The 22,631-nt window shown below is 36.7% G+C and overlaps 2 protein-coding genes across 2 annotated transcripts; one reads left to right on the top strand and one right to left on the bottom strand.

Annotated features, from left to right (window-relative positions):
* Positions 1-2,702: 2,702 nt before the first annotated feature.
* On the top strand, positions 2,703-4,236 carry LOC132627616 (aspartyl protease AED3-like). Its single transcript, XM_060343054.1, has one exon. It carries the CDS (start codon positions 2,789-2,791, stop codon positions 4,100-4,102), a length of 1,314 nt encoding a protein of 437 aa, XP_060199037.1. The 5' UTR covers positions 2,703-2,788; the 3' UTR covers positions 4,103-4,236.
* A 233-nt stretch (positions 4,237-4,469) lies between these two features.
* LOC132627615 (uncharacterized) lies at positions 4,470-8,745 on the bottom strand. Its single transcript, XM_060343053.1, has 3 exons — positions 8,581-8,745; positions 7,180-7,956; positions 4,470-5,296 (listed from the first exon to the last, which is right to left on the bottom strand). The coding sequence occupies exons 2-3, from the start codon at positions 7,926-7,928 to the stop codon at positions 4,642-4,644; spliced, it is 1,404 nt and encodes a 467-aa protein (XP_060199036.1). The 5' UTR covers positions 7,929-7,956; positions 8,581-8,745; the 3' UTR covers positions 4,470-4,641.
* Between the last annotated feature and the right edge of the window lie 13,886 nt (positions 8,746-22,631).

Below are 22,631 nucleotides of genomic sequence, written 5' to 3'. Positions count from 1 at the left end.
GAAGCACTCATTAATAGGACTTTTTCATACTCAAGGCTTGGACTCGAAACTTGGTTAAGGGTGGAGGGATCGTATCCATCCCACCATAATTCTTGTTTGTTACTTCTAATAAAAGTTGATAGTATTGGGCTACATGAGGAGTTATTTACAACTTTAGTCACAATTGGAGACTAAAGGGAATATTTTAGGCTCTTAAATCTTAATTTCTTCTGATCGCTTCAAGTAATTATAAACATTTAGGGACAATGAAAAGAAAAAAAGTCTCCGCCAAAAAACATAACACTTGTTTACTCGGGAAACTCACAGAGTTTCAGCTTTAACAAATGAAACTCCGGGAGATTTCAATTGTAGGGCAAAAAGTTAGCTAGCCCACGCTATTACTATTGTTTATTTTAGTTCTCAATTGCTAGTTTAGCTTTACGTAGGATGCATGTGACATGTTTACTTAACTAATTAACATCAGTTTCTTAGTACTATATATGGAACTACATGAGCGAAAACTATTACACGTGATTTGACTGATTGACTTGTTAATTAATGACATTATTAGCTAATTAAGGGAGAAACAAAGGTCTTCCGCAGAAACATTGGGTTCTAACTACTAAATGTGCACTGCAAGTTGCACATTAGTGGCATATGCATCCCCGTGACCGACCGCATCTCGTGTTTTTTTTTTTTTTTTTTTTTTTGCTTATGGACAAAAAACACTACTTGTGGCCCAACTAAGCTTCACGAGCCTACTCTTCTTATGTACACTTCCACACCCAAAATATCAATTCCTCTCTTAGATTTTCCAGCCATTCCGCATTCGAAATTTACTAATACAATTAATTTAGATTCGGGTCGGATAAACTTCTAATCGGTAAATCACTTCTTACCAAGAGATTCTAAAATTTTAGAGCGTGAACCGAGACTTCAAGCTAAGTGTGGAAAGATTTTCGACCATCCTGCCACAGACGAATTAAGAATTTTGAGTTTATGAATTTTAAATTCTACAAAATACTGTTTATTAGATTTTGGATAAATTATTTATACATATCCAGTGGAATTTCTTAACACAAATACATGATTTTAACTAAAGCTATTGAGTTTTATCAAACCCGTAACTTTCTCTCTAGTATCTCATCTGCATCCTACCACACTCTTCTTGGCAATTCCTCTCTTAATAAGTCTCTACTTTGAGAGGTTAATAATCACCGTCGTAATTATATATTCTCTCAAATGAAAGTTCCTTTTGTTCTGTTTGAATTAAGAAAACAAAAAATACCAAGTGTGGTATGGTTTTATTATATTTTATTGACAAGCTGGACATTAATGACAATTTGGAGTTAAAATAAGTGAGTGGCTAATAACGACAAAAATTGGAAGCATTGGAGCTTCGCTGTATCAGCATAAACTTATTAGCAGGACACACCCTCTTCTGAACCTTTTCTGATCAATCTCGTCTCTTCCCAATAAAAACTATCCTTTATTTTTGTCTTCTCCTATTTGTATGCGGTAAAAACCGGGTATGAGTCAAAACCGGTGATACGGGGAACGGAAGGAAGGAGGTCACAAGAACATAGATGAAGATTTTCATTCTGAACCGGAGGAACGGTCGGACCGGAGGATCGCCCGGACCGGAGCCAAGCGCGGGGCCGATTGGTCCCGTTTCTTCATCATCAGTCGGTCGAGGCCGTTAGTACGAATATCTGTGGCTATTGGTCCGGTAGAGCCGTTGCGCGTGAGCTACGCGTCGGTAGCGTCCTGTCATGGTCAACCACCAACCATGCGTGTGTCAGACCGTACGGTCAACCTAACCCACTCAGAGCTGTCCTTCCTCTTGTTTTTTAATGATTTGTATTGTATGAGGCCCATAGAGGCAACACTATAAATAGAGCTCATCCCTCTCCTTTGTAGAGGTTGGCTTACACTTGTCAAGCACACTTTGTAATAGCAATATATACACAAGATCTCTCTCAAACACCTGATTTCGGTCACATTTGCAGTGTTATTTCTTGCATTACTTCAACCGAATAACATTCACACATTAGTGAAACACACAAATATATAGCAAACCACCGATTATCATTGCTTTCATCGCATCATATCTATATTTATACCTTTCTTTTATCAAGTAGATTGAGGCTTAACCACGTATCTTATACCCACTCACAAATTCAATTGATTATCCAAATTCGGGGTAAACACTATTACTTTCTGTAGCAATGTATGACTTCTCCTTACTCCATTTTGGGACTTAGCTACCTTCTCTACACTAATTATCAATTATATGTATCAAAAACTCACATGAAATGGTGGACATTCATCAATAATTTCACATCTTTTTCCTATAACTAGAACGGATCTAGAGTGAATAATGTGTGTTCAACTGAATATTGCTTTTGACTCGAAATATGTATACAAATGCAAAAATAAAATAAAATGGTATACAAATGCAAAAATAAAATAAAATGTATACATGTAATAAATTCACTCTCATTCCGAACCAGCTTACTCAAAATTCTGAAATCGCCACTATGTATACATATACAAAAAGATATATACATGTATATATATATAATAAAATTACTCGCATAATTATGAATGCTTACTCTAAATTATGAATTTGCGTCTGCTTACAACGCCAACTCACACCAGAGCAGCTGTATGAGGTGAGAGGAGAAGGGGGTTGGGGTGTCTTTCTATATATACTTGTCTCTTTCTTTTTTGACATGTATCCTCATCAAAGTTCTTATCTTGTCCAGGGTTGTGGCTAAGTCAAGCCTGTTAAGATAAGAAAAAAACCATGGCTTTGGCCATTGCTACGTTCCTCTTCATTACTCTTCTTTCAACAACAGAAGCTTCAGCTTTTGATTCATGTGCATCTAGTAGTAATAATGAAGAACTTTCAGTCATTCCCATTTATGGAAAATGTTCACCCTTCAACACGCCAAAACCTACTTCTTGGGAAAACACTGTTATCAACATGGCCTCAAAAGATCCACAAAGGCTTTCTTACTTGTCCAGTTTAGTGGCCCAAAAGCCCAATTCAGCCCCTATTGCTTCGGGCCAACAAGCGTTCAACATTGGTAACTATGTTGTTCGGGCCAAGATTGGTACCCCGGGCCAGCTCATGTTTATGGTCTTGGATACCAGTAGTGACACTGCATGGGTGCCATGCAGTGGCTGCACTGGCTGCTCCTCTACCATGTTTGCCCCAAACACGTCCTCGACCTATGGGTCGATGGATTGCTCCGTACCCGCATGTACACAGGTCCGTGGGCAATCTTGCCCAACCGGTGCACCGGGTGCGTGCTTCTTTAACCAATCCTATGGTGGAGCCTCATCATTCTATGCCACGTTGTCTCGCGATGTTCTTAGACTGGGCACTGATGTTATACCGAATTATTCCTTTGGATGCATCAGTGCTGTGTCTGGGAGCTCAATCCCGCCTCAAGGGTTATTGGGCCTGGGGCGGGGCTCCATGTCACTACTCTCGCAATCCGCCTCACTCTACTCCGGTGTATTCTCGTACTGTTTGCCGAGTTTCAAATCCTATTATTTCTCTGGATCACTCAAACTCGGTCCATTAGGCCAACCCAAGGGCATTAGAACCACCCCACTTCTTAAGAACCCACACCGACCATCTCTGTACTACGTGAACTTGACCGGTATAAGTGTAGGACGTGTCCTAGTTCCGATAGCTCCTGAACTCCTAGCCTTTGACCCGAATACTGGTGCAGGCACCATAATTGACTCGGGTACAGTCATTACCCGATTTGTCCAGCCAATTTACAATGCAATCAGGGATGAGTTTAGGAACCAAGTGAAAGGCCCATTTAGCTCCTTGGGTGCATTTGACACATGCTTTGCATCCACAATTGAAGCAGTGGCACCACCCATTACATTGCACTTCACAGGGATGGATTTAGTTCTGCCAATGGAGAACAGTTTGATCCACAGTAGTGCAAGTCCTTTGGCATGTTTGGCAATGGCAGCAGCACCAACCAATGTGAACTCTGTATTGAATGTTATAGCCAATTTGCAGCAGCAGAACCTAAGGATTTTGTTTGACACTGCTAATTCTCGTTTGGGAATTGCTCGTGAACTTTGTAACTAGATTCGAGTCCTTCCCTCTTACCCGCCCTCAACGAAAAGGAATGTTACCGTTTGTCAAGTTCAATTCAACTTGTATTGTGTTTTTCTATATTAAAGCACTTCATCAAATGTGAATTGATTTTTATATTTTCATTATTCTCTTTGACTAATTTATACTAGTTTTAATTTACTTCAACAATATGAGAGTATCAAGTTGGTCCTTTACCCCTTGTACCTTATCAGATGCAAAAATATTCCTGGATTTGAAAATCCGGCCACAACAAGAAGTTTCTTCTCCAACCCTCTTCCTGCCATCGCAGAAACACTAAAAAATCCATCACGTACCAACCAACAGGCTCAGAACCAAGCAAATTAATCACAAGAAAAAGGAACACAGAATACTATTTTCTTCGAATATCACAAAATTCATATCCAAACACCTACTTAGACTAGGTTCTTAAAATAAATAAGAAAGACATAGTTGTTAATGCAGCACAGGTTTTGTACAAGAAATGAATTTAGGAATGGTTGCAATCTCCTGAATCCCAAGTCGAGAAGCTTTCAGGACACCATTGCAGTAGTTTCATCTTCTTCAGCCTCCCCTGTTGGGACTTCGTTAAACATGTACTGGCTCTGATACTCCATCAAGTACTGTGTGGATCTCTTCACATCATAAAACAGATTATAGACTCGAGTAATATCTTCCACTTCCACAATCTTCCCTTTCCGCTTTTGGCAAGCCAATGCTGCAGAAGTGATAAGGTGGATGGCATATCTCAAAGAAGTATTCACCCCGATCTTGGTCAACAAAACTTTTGCATCCTCAGACATTTCTACATCCTCCTCTTGGCATCTGATGTCCAGGATTTTGCGAATTTCTTCCTCTTTGTAAGGTTGTGTAGAGATGATGAGCAGGCGATCAAGAAAGTCAATGGGAATCCCATGTGGGGATCTGTAGTTTGTTCCCCGGATTGTAGTAATGCCTCTATTGGTAGCAACAACCAATATAGGTGCCATGTCATTCTCCAGAGCTCGGTTTAGGAAAGAGAAACACTCAATGTCAAGCATATGTACTTCATCAATGAAGAGGACACCAGGCACAATCTCTGCCTTCCCTTCCTCCCTCCACTCTGCAACCTTGGTATCTATTTGTTCTCTCACTTCAGCACGAATCTCACCAGTATCGCCCGTAAACAATGCTAAAAATCCCTGTGTCCTGAAATTGAGATGAGCTGATTAACATATTTAATCTGGTGAAGTAGGAAACAAGAAGATTCTTCTAAGAAGTCAGATGTTTTCAGAAGCAACCCTAAACACAACGCGTGAAACTGATAGGTTCTGTAAATACACTCAATAGGAAACATATGCAACTATGGATGGCAAGTAGCATTACTTATTTGAATTGAAGTAGAGAAAAAGGCACCGGAAAGGGGAAGATACGAAAGTCTAATGACACAAATAAGCAATTTGTTAAAAGTAGTCTCTCTGCAATCTTAGCACACAAGAACAGTCTACTCTTCAAATGTCATGGTCCATTGTCCATGGGACCCCTCCAGTACTGGTCGCTCCAGTATTGTTCGATACACCTTTAGATCAAAGACACGCGTTCACTCAAAGAATTAAAAGCTGAGATCGAGTCTTCCTCTTTCTCCATTTCTGTAAATTACCGTACTCAGGTTTGCCGAGATGAGAATGTTGAGATGGATGTGTGGGCACACTAGGAGCGACAGGATTAGAAATGAGGCTATTCGGGATAAGGTGGGAGTGGCCTCGGTGGAAGACAAGATGCGGGAAATGCGACTGAGATGGTTTGGGCATGTGAAGAGGAGAGACATAGATGCCCCAGTGCGGAGGTGTGAGAGGTTAGCCATGGATGGTTTCAGAAGAGGTAGGGGTAGGCCAAAGAAATATTGGGGAGAGGTGATTAGACAGGACATGACGCAGTTACAGCTTACCGAGGACATGACCTTAGATAGGAAGGTGTGGAGGACCCACATTAGGGTAGAAGGCTAGTATATAAGTCTCGTTATCTTTCCTTATTAGTAGGCGCATTAGCGCATTATAATTTCTTGTGCTTTGATTTATGTTATTATTTGCTACTTTCTGTACTTTGATTACTCTATTTTATCTGTGCCGCTTTCGTGATTTGCATTTCCATATCGCTTTGAATTCCTTGATTATCCTGTTTTACTGTGTCGCTTGCATTATTTCATTGCAATATCGTTTTAAATCTTTTAACCTTATCTGACCCCCTTTTTATGCTTCTATTGAGCCGAGGGTCTCTCGGAAACAGCCATCCTACCTTGGTAGGAGTAAGGTCTGCGTACATTATACCCTCCCCAGACCCCAAGATGTGGGATTTCACTGGGCTGTTGTTGTTGTTGTACCGTACTCAGGTTTGCCTAATATTTGCAGCATAGCATCTAAATTGGCCTCTCAGCTATCATCACAGACAGGTTTTTTTATCATGAGACTCCAGTACTTGCCTAACATATATGCGCAAAAAAAAAAAAAAAAAAAAAAAGGGTTTTGATACCTGCTGCTTTTTCTAAAAGGTTTTTTCATAGTCAATAGTTTTGTCCACTCTTCGGCAAATTCAAGTGTTTTTCTTCCAAAAATGATACCCAACCCTTTTGACACATCAGTATCACTCTCTTTCAGTTCCAACTGAGCAAAGATAACCCAAAAAAAAAAACAGTTGAGAACTCGACCTTACCAAATTGTACCTAATTGAGTCAGATTGTGATCTTGAAAAGGCATTATGTTTCTACAGTTGCAAACTAATAAGAACTAACTCAAATATGTGGATTCTCTCCATGCTGGTAGAATACAACAAAAAAATAATTCCGAACTAGTTGCGGTCAACATATGAATCCTCAATATCCATTCTGCTCCATATGCCCCGTTAAATTCCAATAACTTCCCTCAATGGCTCTCATTAACCTAAAACCTATTCTAATCAGCAAGATAAATAGCACCTAAAGCACCTTTTACTTACAAAAGAGACACAACAACCCACAAAGTAATAGAAAATGAACTAAATCAAGATGTTTCTTTCTATAAACAAACTAAAATGGAAAAATTAGTAGTAGCACATACCTGCTATTTATGACATCAATTTCATGAAGGGTAACACAATGTACAATCTCCTTGCGCTTCTGCAGCTCCCCTTCAGGACATTGTACAAACTTAGTCTGGGGTCCCATGGCATCATAGTCCCTCGACCTTGAAAACGACCTCCCCAGTTTTGTAATCTTCCCAGAAGCCTTATCAATAGCAATAACATCCCCACTCTGAACTTTCTCCTTCCCTAAACCCTCAATCATCTTCGCTCCCAAGTCATAAACCGTCTCCATATCAGTCGTCTTCAACGTCAATTTCCCCGTTTTAGATGCAGCTCCAGCTACTGTGGGGCGATCAATTTGAACTTCCACAACTTCACCTTCAATAACTTCAGACTCTTCTTTAATTCGCACACCAATTGCTTTACGAAAAGCCTGCATTAAAGCTTCAGTTTTCGACATCTCAAGGGAATAAAGTTCGCTTCCAGCGAGCATAGCGAAAGGGGTTTCTTGGCCTAAGGATTTAGCCATGCCCATAGCTATGGCAGTCTTGCCAGTCCCTGGTTGACCAGCAAGGAGAACTGCACGACCCGCGATTTTACCTTCTTGAACCATCTTAACAATGACACCGGCAGCTTTTCGAGCCGAAGTTTGGCCCACCATGCCTTCAGAGCTTAGGCGGGGTTCGAGTGCAGAATCAAGGCCTAGACCTCTGATATGGGAGTGTGCCCCTATGCGTTCTATTCGGGTTAGGTCCCGCATCTCTGAGATTTTCACCTCCGCCATTGATATTGATGGTATTGCTATAGCAGCTCTGCAGTGGGGGGAAATGGGAGTTATTTCCTATAATAAGAATCTAATAAGCAGGTCAAAGATTTGAATATTATGGATACCAATTCAAAAGTTTATCCCCCGATGTCGTAGGCAGGGGGTTTCGAACCTGAGACCTCCACTATGGAAGTCCCATGCTCAACCAGCTAAGCCACCCTTGCGGGGAATTTCTACTTATTTAATTGACCTGTAAATACATATACAGCTAAGCCACCCTTGAGTCAAAAGCCATTGAATTCGTGAACCCATAGATTCTAGACTAGATTCATCTAGTTTACACTATTTGTGTATACTTTTAACAATATAACAAATCATTTACTACATTTTAAGGTGCCCAAAATGAGAACTACTAAAGATAGTTGATCATCTTGATTGTGTAAAGACTATACGTCAACAACAACAACATACCCAGTGTAATCCCTTACCCCTACCAAACATTCAGTCAAAAATGGAGACAACTCATAGTAACAAATCCCTGGCGCTTAAATTTCAGTATATGTGAATCATAATCTAAATCCGTTTATGAATAACAAACATATGCACAGCCTAAAACTCAACGAAGGGATGTTAATAGGGATAAACAAGATGCAGGCAAGGAAAACAATACCAGCAGAAGCAAACGAAACCTTAACACTCTTCGCCCAAATCCAACACCAGAATCACCTTTTCTACACTTTGAAAGTATAGTGTACAAAAGGGCACAGAGACGATTTAGGGTTCAGGGTTTTCCCCTTTTGTACACTTTGGACGTATAGTATGAGAGAAAAAGACCAAAATAGTATATTATCTTTGAGTTTGGATTTAAAATGCTGTCGGAGCATTAATAGTTCATTATGTTTATATATGTGGTGCATTTTTAGTTAACTTCCAAATATTCTGTTAAAAATTTACAAAAAAGGACAAAAATGTCCTTGAATTATTAAAAAAGGTCTAAAATACCCTTCATCGATCTATTTTGCTAAAAAGGACAAAAATGTCCTTGAATTATTAAAAAAGGTCTAAAATACCCTTCATCGATCTATTTTGCTAAAAAGGACAAAAATATCCTTGAATTATTAAAAAAGGTCTAAAATACCCTTCATTGATCTATTTTGCTAAAAATACCCCTCAGTTTAATTTTTTGGCTCATTTATGCTCATTTACGATCAACACTAAATTAAAAAAAATTATTTAAATGACGCGTAGCATTTTATTTCTAGTCCAATTTTCTAATTCTGAAAAAATTGAATTTTTATAAAATCTGGAACAACTAATTATTATTTTTTTAAAATGTGGCAAGCCCCTTTTTTTTTTAAAAAAAAAAAACAAATGTGGAATTTTTTAAATCTGAAAAACTACTTCTTCTTTTTTTAAATGTGGAAAATTGAATTTTATATTAAAATTTGGTTTTTAAATCTGAAAAATTGAATTTTTTAAAAGTAAAATGTGCAAAACTAATACTCCATAGTTTTCTTCTAGATTCTTTTTTAAAAAAAGTTTTTTGCATTTTTTTTAACACGGTTTTCCACACTTTTTGTTCAAAAATCATTTTTTCCAGATTTTTATAGAAATCCAAATTTTCAGATTTGGAAAAAAAAATCCACCTTTTCCTAATTTTTTTTTAAAGTGTCCTAAAAATAAATTCATGGAAATCTAAAAATTTTAGGACCAAAAAAATCAATTTCCTAATTAAAAAAAAAACATTTTTCCAGATATTTTATTTTAAAAAAATTTAATTTTCAATTTTTTTTAAAATTCAATTTTCCAGTAATAAAATGTCATGTGTAATTTAAATATATTTTTTTAAAAATTTAGTATCGACCATTAGTTAAAGGGCATAAATGAGCTAAAAAGTTGAATTGAGAGATATTTTTAGCAAAATAGATGAATGAAGGATATTTTTAGACCTTTTCTAATAGTGCAGGGGTATTTTTACCTTTTTCGTTAAATTTTTAACAAAATATTTGGGAGTTGACTAAAAGGGCACCACTTATGCAAACATAATGAATTATTAATGCTCCATGTAAAAAAATATGTATGGTTTTAGGTCCAAACCCAAAAATAATGTACTATTTTGGTCTTTTTCTCTATAGTATGAATAGGCCAATTAGGCTTTGCGCATTTGTATCTTAAACTTTTTATGTTTTGTTTTGTAACACTAACTTACTTGTGTTGTATTTTGCCATATTTCTAGTGTTTCGTAATGGAGTAACTCTTTTAATATATTTCTATTACTATTAAGCTATTATAATATGAATTTAAGGGAAAATTATTTTTATGTACTATATATAGTAGATGTTGAATCCTTGATTTTTTCGTGTGTTTAGTTCTTCATATTTTGAATCTCATTAGTGAAAAAATCCTGACTCTGTCACTGAAGCTGACTAATTTACCCTTGTTAATGTACTTTTATTTAAAATGGAACTTTAAAAAATTATTACTCCTTCTGTTCCAATTTACGCGTCTTAGTTTAACAGGACACGGAGCTTAAAAAACAAAAGTAGACTTTTAAATCTTGCGATTTTAAATTAAAGATGTGTATAGTCCTTTAATTCTTATAGTCTTAAACTTGCATAAAATTTTGGAATAAAAAAACTTACTAAATATATTTATAAAAAGGGATATTGGATAGACCAACAAGAAAAATTAAAACACTTAAAGTTGGAAGTGAGGGAGTAATCTAACAATTCGACTCAATTTTGCAGCAAAACTTTTAGGACGTAGCAGATTAATTAGGAAAATCCTTCTTCCTTTCAATAACCCCATTATATTGTTATACTTTTTTTTTTTTTTTTTTTTTTTTTTTGTATTTCAAATTTTCATGTATTCTTGAATGTTCAGTACAATATTGAGAGCCGGATGGTGCAGAAAGCCAAACACAAATTTAGTTATATAATATCACAACCAAGTTCTTCTGGCTTCTTTCTCATTATTTTCAATTTCTCTCTCTCTCTCTCTATTTCTGCGCTTCACAAGTCTACTCAACTAGACATGGAGAAATTTCGAGTCCGGAACCAAAATGTTCCCAAAAAATCATTTTGAATCAAAATACCCAAAAAATTACAAAATTACCTTTAATGCAGTATTTTACTGCGCTAAAGCACTTAACCGTAACAGACCTGTTAAGTGCTTTAGCGCAGTAAAATACTGCGCTATATCAATTCGTCTCTCTCCTATAGCGCAGTATTTTACTGGGCTATAGCGCTCCACTTTAAACCCATCGGGTTCCACCACTGGTCCCTCCAGTGGCCAAAAAAAAAAAAAAAAAAATGAAAACACCATTGGAGGCGAATCCGAGGTGGTCCCCACATCCAAAAACGTCATTTTCTATTAAATTTTGTCCGTGAAAATTTAGATTCTCGGTATATTCAAATCAAGGAGCAAGAATCTAACTTCAAATTTTGGAAAAAAGCGGCGTACAACTCGATTAAAATAACTCTACAAAAAATCTTCGATTAAGGTTTTTTACTGTGAACTTTTGTTATTATTTTGTTATATACATTATATTCTAAGCATGCTTAACATTTAATCCTTGCCATTTTCCAAAAATTAAAAAATCATTTTGTTTTTGTTCTTGTTCGATTGGGCAGTGGCTTTTACCACTGTTCTATTTTTTTTTTGTTTAATTCATTATTTGTTAAATGTTTATGAATTGTTAATTTGTTAAATATTTATGAATTGTTAATTTTTTTAATGAATTATTATTTTATTAATTTATTATTTGTTAAATATTGATTATGAATTTATTAGTTGTTAAATATTGTTTATGAATTGAAAGAAGTTGATTGGTAATGAATTATTATGTTGTTAACACTTTGTTTGGATGATTGTTATGTATTGTTTTGACATTTATCGTATTGTGTTGTATTGTATTGTATAGGACCAAATCAGTGGTTACATAAAATAGGACCTTTCGTCGTTACATAACAATAAAATTAAAATAACAATCAAAGCAAACATTGTATTTAAACTAACAAAATAATCTAATACAATAGGTAACAACCATCCAAACAAGTTGTAAATGATTATGAATTGTTAATCTATATAATTTTAAAAGCGTGAATATATATGTTAAATAAAAAAAGATTATCTTAAAAAGAATAGTTAAAGTTCTTCTTTTCATAAATACATAAGCTAACGAAAAAAATGTAAAGTTTGTAGGAAAATATGTGGTCGACGAATATACTCTTTTAGTTTAATTTTATCGTAGTTGTGTTGGCTATTTGGTCAACTAAAAATATATCACATATTCAAAATAGAGTTCTAAACAAATATTATTGTTGAATTTCGATTCTCAAACTAATTAACTTAACAAGTCTTTGCCATCACATAATTCAAAAGTAATTAACTTAAAAATCTTTGCCATCACATACGTGTCCTTACTATCACATATTAAATTTACTGCATATCTCATGTTAATTATTCACAAGATATAATACTACATAATTCACATATTCCCTACAAATTATTAATTAGTTAATATAATTTATCTTTCATTTCAAGAATAATGACTAATTTAGTTTGTACAGACCGGACTCTTTCATGGATCCGAATGTTCCCCCTGGGCCCGATGTTCCCCTGGCGCCCGATGCTCACCTGGGGCCCGATGATCACCCGGGGCCCGCTGTTCACCCGGAGCCCGCTGATAGATCAGTATTGTTTTTGCAAGACAATCATAGGTCAGAGTTATTATGGGCCGGTACTATAGGGATATCTACTAGGCTCCGTCCCCGTAGGCTGCAGAGAGCGTAGACTCTTTGATAAGTTGGTATTTTACCAACTTATCTCTTCTTTAATCTTATATTTTTGCTATATTTGCTTGAGAAAATAGTGTATTTAATATCATTTACATCTATTTTACAGGTTTTATGTGATTTAGAAGTGATCGGAAGAAACCAAGTGAAATTTAAGTCAAAAAGAGGCCAAATGGGACAGTTTTGCAGAAACGGGCCAGATCTGCAATTCCGAAATTCAGTGGGTATTTGTCATTCTTTGAACTTAAAAAAAATTAGGTTACTATAAGATGATAACTTGGGAGAAAATATCATTATCTTTGGCACAACACAAGAATTTGGAGGCTAGGGTTTCATCACCAATACCTTGGAAGAGAAGATTTGGAGGCACCCAATGAGAAGTTCTTTACCCATTTCTTCATCTCTTGCTATTTATTGAACATTTATGTGTGTAGTATTTCATTTCAATACTTGAATTTTGTTTATGAAAATATTCTTGATTAAAGTTTGGATTGAATCTCTTGTTTTGCTTATGTGTTGAATGATTTTATTCCTAATGAAGTGAATTATTGTTTCTTTAATTAATCTCATTTTGAATGATTCTTAAGGGAGTAGCTAACCCTAAGACTTGCCCATTTATTTCGGTTTAAACTTGGAAGAGGCAAACTCGGGATTGAGAAAGATTAATTAACAAGAATTTGGGGCGTTAACCCTCATCTAATGGAAATCGACCTAGGGATAGGCGACACCACTTGTAGCCATATTCGGGTATTCTTAATGCTCCTAATTGCTTTAGGGATATTCAATTAGGTAGTCTAGTTAGTCTTCGGAAGAAGCTAATTTAGAGTCATTATCCGAGGCTAAATAATATAAACTCACCATTATTTGTAAATCATGAAGTGCATTGGATCGTTACTTGAGCGTAGTTTCCCTTGTATCCATGCTTGTGGCCATTGATCATTTTACTTGCTTTCTAGGTTAGTTTACATTTTTGCATTAGTTATAATTTTCTCCAAAAACCAAAATATTATCTATTGTTTGGCATAGCTATTATTGGTGATAATTCCTACTTTTTCTAATCACATATATATTGTTCTCTGTGGGATTCGACCCCGACTCATAGTTGGGTAAATTATATTTGCATACGACCGTGCTCATTCTAATTAATAGGGTGAATTTGGACGTTATCAAAAAAATGGCGCCGTTGCCGGGGAACAATTTGGCGTATTTGGGTTAGTTTGGGATTTAAGCTAACTTGCTTTGGTCCAAACTTTCTTTGCTTTATAAAAAAAAAAAAAAAAACTGTCCAGATTTTGCTTCTGCAAAACTGTCCAGTTTCTGAAAAACTGTCCAGATTTTGCTTCTGCTAAAAAAAGAAAAAAAGAAAAAATGGCATCATATAATGAAAATTGGTTGGATGGTAGTTGTTCATACTTTGATGACCCATGTCCATATTGTGGAGGACCTCACTTTTGGCAAGATTGTGAAAATGCTCCCGGGAGAGAGATGTGTGCACCGTTTCAATCATATGATGGGAATATTTGTAATATATGTGGTGGTCAAAATGGACATTGGAGTGATTGTCCTAATTATTTTCCTTCCCCTCCCCCAAGTTGTTCTAATGAAAATACTAGTTGTGCTTTTGAGTTTGATAGGAACAATGATATGGCAAACGAAGGGCAAAGTACCGGATATGAAGGTGTCATGGAATTGCTCCAAGCATACTTTGACCGGGAAAGGGAGGAGGAGCGAGAACTCATCGGGCAATCCATTTTAGAAATGAACAACTCACTTGAGGATGAAAATTTTTCAATTTCCATGGATGTGCCTATTCCTCAAAATGAAGTAGTTGAAGAAGAGATTTCAAATTTACAAGATGAGCCCGAAAATTCTTGTGACCACAACAAGAGTTGTGAAATTGAAGAAGTGGTTCAACTTGAAGAAAATGAGCTAAGTCATAAAGAAGAAATCTCCAATTCTCGAAAAGAGGAAATTGAGAAAATGTTGAGTGGCATTATGGGGAGAAATGAAAAATATGGAAAAATTGTGACCAAATGGTGGGAAGTAGTTCAAAATGGAGATGATGAAGCTATCCAAAACATGGATTTCACCATGTTAGGATTTTTACAATCTTTGGACGATTCTCACCATGAAGAAAAACTTGACAAAGTGGATATTGTGAGCCAAGATTGGCTAATGAATCAAGCTCAACATCTTGAAGTCTATGGGGATCACCGTGAAGGCTTTTCACGGATGATGGAAGAATATCTAAAAATGCATGTTGAGCAAAGTCAAGAAGTAGAGCTACTTGAAATTGCTATCCGAGAATTGAAGACCGAGTTGAATGCAAAAGTTAAAGCATGTGATGCTCAATATCAAAGGGTCATGGATTGTAATTTTGAGTTGGTTTCCAATGAAGAAGAGGTCAAGATTGATTTTCATGAGCTAATGATGAATAGCCTACCGACCAATCCAAAAATAATGCAAGATGCCGAAGTTGAAGAAATGATACTAGAGTTGCATAAAAAAGTTCATAAAATAGTTTTTGAAAACTCTAGTTCATTTTTGGGTGAGGATGTCAAAAGTCATGCAAGTTTGCAATTTGAGCGCATTGGACCACATTCTAACCATTTTTCAACATTGTGCTTGGTTGATGATATGGAGGTTGAACCAATCAAGCCAATGGAGATTTTTGGAGATGAAGAAGAAAGCGTTTTTATTTTGAAGTTTGCTATGCCAAGAAGACAAAATGGCATGCCTCACTTAATGGCCAAGAAGTGCAAAATGCGACACCCGAGAGTTGGCCTTTTTGCTTTCCTACCACCGCCTCATAAGCATCACCGGAATCTTGATTCAAAGTTGGGGCGCAAATTCATATCTTCCAAATGGAGGGAAAAGTGGTAAAAGGTAACCGTCGTGCCGCGACGTTAACTTAAGCGCTTGGTGGGAGGCAACCCATCGTTTTAAAAATGTTAAATTATTTTTGAAATTTGATTTTTTGGAATAGTTTTGTTTATGGTTTTTGACTAATCTGCAAAGTTTCAGAATTTTTGGAGTTGTTTTGAGCAGGTCGAATTTTCGGACAGCCTCAAACCAGTAGCTGCTGAAAATTGCAGAAACTGTCCAGTTCTGAAAAACTGTCCAGTTTTTCCAAAACTGTCCAGTTTTTGCTTCTGCAGTGAGGACACTGCAATGTTTTTAGTTGGGGGTGGCATGTGGTAGTACATTATATTTTGGTTATGCTTGATTGTGTGCCCTTGTCGGGCTTATTTTGTGACTGTTGGTGTAGCCGTGGATAAACGTTACAAATGGAATTTACTCAAATTTTTGAAAATTTCGTTCTTTTTGCATGTTGTGGATTAGTCACTTTTGTTATTTTATTTCCGTTCTTAGTTAGGTAGTTTAGGAGTAAAAATGGTGTTAGGATGTGATTTTTTACCCCTTGGCTAATTTTTGGCTTGCTTGGTACCAACTTATTTAAACCTTAACATATGAACTCTTGATTTTTGAAAAAGAAAAATGATTGAAGTAAGGTTTCTTGTTGTGACTTTTAGATTTAATTTTTGGCTCTTACTTTCACTAATTAGTCTATTTAGGCTATGAGTGACTTTTTTGAGTTCATTTGTTTCAATTGGTTCTTGGATACATATTCTACTTGAGTTTTCATGTGCCATGTGTGATGAGGTTTATTTGTGAGTTCTTTTGCATTATTTGTGGTCTAGAACTTGCCCGGAATGAGTTTCAAGGCGAAATCCTAGACTACACTTGGTTTGAAAAATGATGTTAGGCCTTCCTTGAACCGCTTTTGTGCCTTAAATATCCTACCCTTGCATATTTTCCCTAGTCAACCCCTTTTGAGCCTTTAACCTTTTCTTTGGCAACCATGTTACAAGCTTTAACCTTTTGTTCTTCATTGATCCATCTTTTGGTACCTTACCTCCTTAAGTGCGTTGAAAGTGCAAACATAGGCGAAAATTCTAAGTTTGAGGGTGATGGTTGGAAAAAGTTGTTATGTGGGAGTTACTTTAAAGGCGAAAAAAAAATAAAAAAATTTGAACTGTTAAATGGTTGCCGTCGTTCAGTGTTACGGGTCGTAACGTGTGTTACGGACCGTAACACCCATCGTAACACCATTAAATTTCCAAGTAAACTTTCTAAAAATTTGGATGACGTTACGGTGAGGTGTTACGGACCGTAACACCCATCGTAACACCATTAAAATTCCAAGTAAACTTTCTGGAAATTTGGGTGGTGTTACGGTGAGGTATTACGGACCGTAACACGTGTGAAGGTCCGTCGAATGAGTTACGGTTCCTGTGCTATAAATGAATAACTTGAGTTACGGTTGGAGATACGGCCCGTAACACGATCGACGGTCCGTCGACGGTGTTACGGTGCAATGAAAAAAAAAAAACTAGTGTGTGAATAATGGGAAGACTAAGTGGTGAAATGAAAAATAAAGAAAGGGGTGGAAAAAATTCAAAGGAAGTGTGCTTTGATTGTTGAAAATTGTAGTGCTTAGGGAGGTTTTTGAGTCACTATTTCCAAATTATGTTCCTACCTTAACCAAAAGCCTACATTACAACCCTTTAAGTCCTAATTGATTTTGAACCAAGTGTGTCTATATTAGTGGAGAAATACATGAAGGGCAAGCTTATGGTACTACTTGTGCAATTGAACATCTTGTTGAGAAAAGAGAGTTAATTCTTTCTATTTAATATCCCATTTGTGTTTTGAATTACATTTTCTAAGTGTGGGATTCTCTCTTGAGTGTGAGGGCACATGAGAATTTAAGTTGTGAAATTGTTCCATTTTCCAATTGAGAGGAATGAACAAAATAAAGTTGTTTTGTGATAAGGAGGCAAATTTTGAAGCTTTAGTGTCATGACTTGATTGCTGCTTTGATTAACTTGGTGTTTGAGCACTTGAAAAGAAAATGAAGTTTTTAAGAAGAAGTTGGTGATTCATATGTTTTGAATTAATTGTTGGTACCAATCAAAGTCATGTTTTTGTGCTTAAAGTAGACTTTTTAACTTGGTATGATGTTGGTGCACTATTGAGTAAATTCCTTAGAAAGAGATTTTATGTTTTGAACTGCTTGAGGACAAGCAATAGTTTAAGTTTGGGGGTTTGATAAGTTGGTATTTTACCAACTTATCTCTTCTTTAATCTTATATTTTTGCTATATTTGCTTGAGAAAATAGTGTATTTAATATCATTTACATCTATTTTACAGGTTTTATGTGATTTAGAAGTGATCGGAAGAAACCAAGTGAAAATTAAGTCAAAAAGAGGCCAAATGGGACAGTTTTGCAAAAACGGGCCAGATCTGCAATTCCGAAATTCAGTGGGTATTTGTCATTCTTTGAACTTAAAAAAAATAGGTTACTATAAGATGATAACTTGGGAGAAAATATCATTATCTTTGGCACAACACAAGAATTTGGAGGCTAGGGTTTCATCACCAACACCTTGGAAGAGAAGATTTGGAGGCACCCAATGAGAAGTTCTTTACCCATTTCTTAATCTCTTGCTATTTATTGAACATTTATGTGTGTAGTATTTCATTTCAATACTTGAATTTTGTTTATGAAAATATTCTTGATTAAAGTTTGGATTGAATCTCTTGTTTTGCTTATGTGTTGAATGATTTTATTCCTAATGAAGTGAATTATTGTTTCTTTAATTAATCTCATTTTGAATGAATCTTAAGGGAGTAGCTAACCCTAAGACTTGCCCATTTATTTCGGTTTAAACTTGGAAGAGGCAAACTCGGGATTGGGAAAGATTAATTAACAAGAATTTGGGGCGTTAACCCTCATCTAATGGAAATCGACCTAGGGATAGGCGACACCACTTGTAGCCATATTCGGGTATTCTTAATGCTCCTAATTGCTTTAGGGATATTCAATTAGGTAGTCTAGTTAGTCTTCGGAAGAAGCTAATTTAGAGTCATTATCCGAGGCTAAGTAATATAAACTCACCATTATTTGTAAATCATGAAGTGCATTGGATCGTTACTTGAGCGTAGTTTCCCTTGTATCCATGCTTGTGGCCATTGATCATTTTACTTGCTTTCTAGGTTAGTTTACATTTTTGCATTAGTTATAATTTTCTCCAAAAACCAAAATATTATCTATTGTTTGGCATAGCTATTATTGGTGATAATTCCTACTTTTCCTAATCACCTATATTTGTTTTCTGTGGGATTCGACCCCGACTCATAGTTGGGTAAATTATATTTGCATACGACCGTGCTCATTCTAATTAATAGGGTGAATTTGGACGTTATCACTCTTTTACGCCAGCACCCCCCACACCCTCGCGTGTTGGAGATATTGTGTTGGGGTGGCATCTACCGTTGCGTGTCCGTTGGTCGGGTACAACATGATTGGGCGCTCATCACGGCCATGATTGAGTGGTGGAGGCCAGAGACACATACCTTCCATCTTCGCACTGGTGAGGCCACGATTACACTTCAGGATGTGGAGGTCCTCTTTGGATTGCGGGTAGATGGAGAGCCACTATACACTCGGTACGAGCCTCCTCCTAGTCAAACGTGGGCGACAGAGTTGACTAGGCTCACCCACTTCGTGCCTGATGCCGAGGGCCAGATTTCGGGACAGAGTCGGGTTAAGATTAGTGCACTCTGCACTTGGAGGGTCTGGATCCGGTTGGCGACGGCACCCCGCAGGACGATGTTGATCGTCATGCCCGTTTGTACTGGTTATTATATTTGGAGGCATCTTGTTCCCGAACTCATCGGGTGCCTTTGTCAGCTTACGTTATTTGGTTTTCTTGGAGCATCTGGACCGCCTGGGAGATTACAGCTGGGGTGGTGCTGTTTTGGCGTATCTTTACAGATGCCTGTGCCGAGCGTCTATTAGTGTTGTCAGAGATGTGTGTGGATTTTTTGCTCTTCTCCAGGTAATATTTTAAGTGTTCCTTCCTTTAACGTAGACAAACCTCTTGAAATGACGACTTAAAAATCGTATTTTCTAATATCGCTTACAGTTATGGGCGTGGGAGAGGATGCTGCCTTTTCAGCCCGTACCAGGGCATCACCTCGAGATTGACATGCCTTATGCGAGGAGGTGGACAGCGGATTTTGACCGGGATGTGGATACGCACCACAGTATTCTTCCATTCCGGGACCAGCTTGATCACATGACGGATGGTGCGGTAAAACTATTTAAATTTACATTAATAATTTAATTAAACATCTTTTCTACTTGGTGATCACTGATTTGTATTTATATGTTATGCAGCTATTTATATGGACGCAGTACACTGCTATATTAGATGGTTTGCCGCCCTTCTGTAGGGCAGGTCAGGGGGTTTGGAGTCGCGGTGTCCATTGATACACCTGGACATCGTAGAGGATCACATGCCCGAGCGTGTCTTACGACAGTTTGGACATACACAGAGTATACCCCCGACGTCCGTCATGAGCTCCGATACTACCAGCGGGATGATCGGGCTGCCGTTGATGTTGATTTTCTGGCTTTCATGGATGTCCAGCTCCACCGTTAGGAGAACAGGTTGGGCACTTTAGCGGTGGTCGGCCATTTGACTCCCATTGAGCATTACGTGCGCTGGTATCATAAGATCATACGTGTTATATCCCGCATTTTTGCATGTTCGGAAAAATTCGAAATGAATTCGACTTGTAAGAAATAAGGCCATAATTAGATCTCTATTTAAAATATGTGTTTTGTCCATGAAATGTTGATATGGAAATATCGAGGAAGGCTAAGGGCAAAAATTAAAATTTCGGAAATTAGTTTCGGGAATTACAAAATAAGCCCTTAAATGAATTTGGGCTAGAAAAAAAAATGAAAGAGAGGCCCAAAATGGTAAGGGGTGGTCGGCCATGGAGTGTGTGGCCCAAGTCCCATTTAAAATTTCATCCAAGTAATATAAGTGTGGGCTTATTATCATTCCCATTAATTCACAAACTAGAACTTTCAAGAACAAGAGAGAGAGAGAGAGCAAGAACCAAGAGGGGTTCGGCCAACCAAAAAAAAAAAAAAAATTGTTGGGCTCAAATCTTTGGCTCAAAATTCATCTCTTGTGAATTCCTATTAAGTTGGAAACCCTCTTCAAGGTGATACAAATTTGGAAGCAAAAGAGTACTTTTTTTACAAAGTAGAGAATTTGGAAAAGGTAAGAATTCTACTCTTTTTAGCTTGGAAGAATTTTATATATATGTTGCAGTATGTGGGAATGAATGTAGAGTATGAAAATTTTGTGTCATGGGTATGTGTGTGTGTGGCCGAAAATGGGTGTTGATGGAGGGGAAGGATCAAATTTTATTTATTATGTTAATTGTGTTGTAATGGCCTTTTTATGCAAATGGAAGAATTCTAGTTTAAGTTGGCATGAAAATTATTGTTATAGGAAATTTTGTGATTTTATTATAAATTTATGTAATTATGGAAATGGAATTGTTAAGGTGTAAATTGTGGTTGTTGTTGATGAAATGGGAAGATGAAAAATGTGTTGTGAATGTTGTGTTAAAGGTTGGAGATTTCGGATGAATTCTAGTCTTGGTGGATTTTTGTATACTTTGTAAAATGGTGTGAAATGCATTTGAATTGCACTTGAATGATCTTGAATTGGTAGTGGACATGTAAGAATCGATATCGGCTTGAAAATTCGTGATTGAATTTTATGTTGATGAATTATGTTGGAAAGGAAGGTTACTAATGTGGAATGCGTTTTAAATTGGTTTTTGATGTTATTGGTTTGGTTGTTGGTATTGTTGGTATGGTTGTTGATGAATTTGGCCGAGTTTAATTCTCGGGGATGTTGAATTTACAGGGGAGGTGCTGCCGAAATTTCGGTAGACAAATACTAATTAGAATTAAAAATTCTAAGTACTAGTAGCTAATTTTTGGGTAATTGATAATATTATTGTAGATATTGGAGAGCCCGAGACTTGAGTCGGGATTTGTTTGGCGAGTGATCGAGATTTGGTAGTGAGCGATCGAGGTATGTGAAGCTTACCGTTCTTCCTTTTTGGCATGACCTTTATGAAATAAATGAATGACATATATGTATGCTTCAAAGAAAAATCCTATTCTTAGAGCCACTAGGTTGGCTAACATCTTTGACCTCCATAGGCTATTCCATATGGCGGGATACATATTCTATGATGTTCAAAGATTCTATTTGTAATGTCCCGAAGGTTGTTTGAAAGAAAAACGAGAAGATTAAAGCCTTTGATGAACATTTCGATATGAAAATATGGTTTTAAAGTCCCCCTTTGATTTGATCCATAATGTTATCCGCAAGTCTCCTGATATGAATATGTGATCCATAATGATGTTCGAAAGTCCTCTAATATGAATGATACTTAAATTTCCAAGTATGACTTATGAAATATTTTCGGTTCGAAAGATTCTAGTTGGTATACTTCCGAATGATGTTCGAAAAAGATTTGATATGGATAAAGTTTTAGATACATATATTTTGATACATACATATGATCTTAAGGCTCTATTTGATTTGCTCCATAGAAATGGTTGAAAGTTCCCCTAATATGAATGTCACTTGAAATTCCGAAAAGAGCTTCTGAAATGCTTTTAGAAAGTCCCGTACTTCAAAAGTTTGTAACTTTCGTATACTAACTCCGATTGACCCGAAACTGATTTCCGAGCCTTCGGATGTCGTACATATATTTGTTCATTGAGTTTTGAAATTAACTTATTTATTTATATGCATATGGTTTTTGCACTACTCCGCTCGTGCCTACTACTATGACATCGTTCGCCGGTTCTCGGGCCGGTTTTGTGATCGTGCGCACTATGTTATATTCGAGAGTATGATGTGTTACGGTTCCCGAGGCCTCGCCATAGGGTCGGGTTCCGCTTATATACGGCGTTATGATATGATATGACATATGATATGTTCTGATATTGTGATGTGATATGATGATACGATA

The sequence above is a fragment of the Lycium barbarum genome, chromosome 2 (genome assembly GCF_019175385.1).
Source record: "Lycium barbarum isolate Lr01 chromosome 2, ASM1917538v2, whole genome shotgun sequence".
NCBI lineage: Eukaryota > Viridiplantae > Streptophyta > Magnoliopsida > Solanales > Solanaceae > Lycium > Lycium barbarum.
The sequence above is the reverse complement of the archived record's forward strand: the minus strand, read 5'-3'. Positions and strand labels throughout refer to the sequence as shown.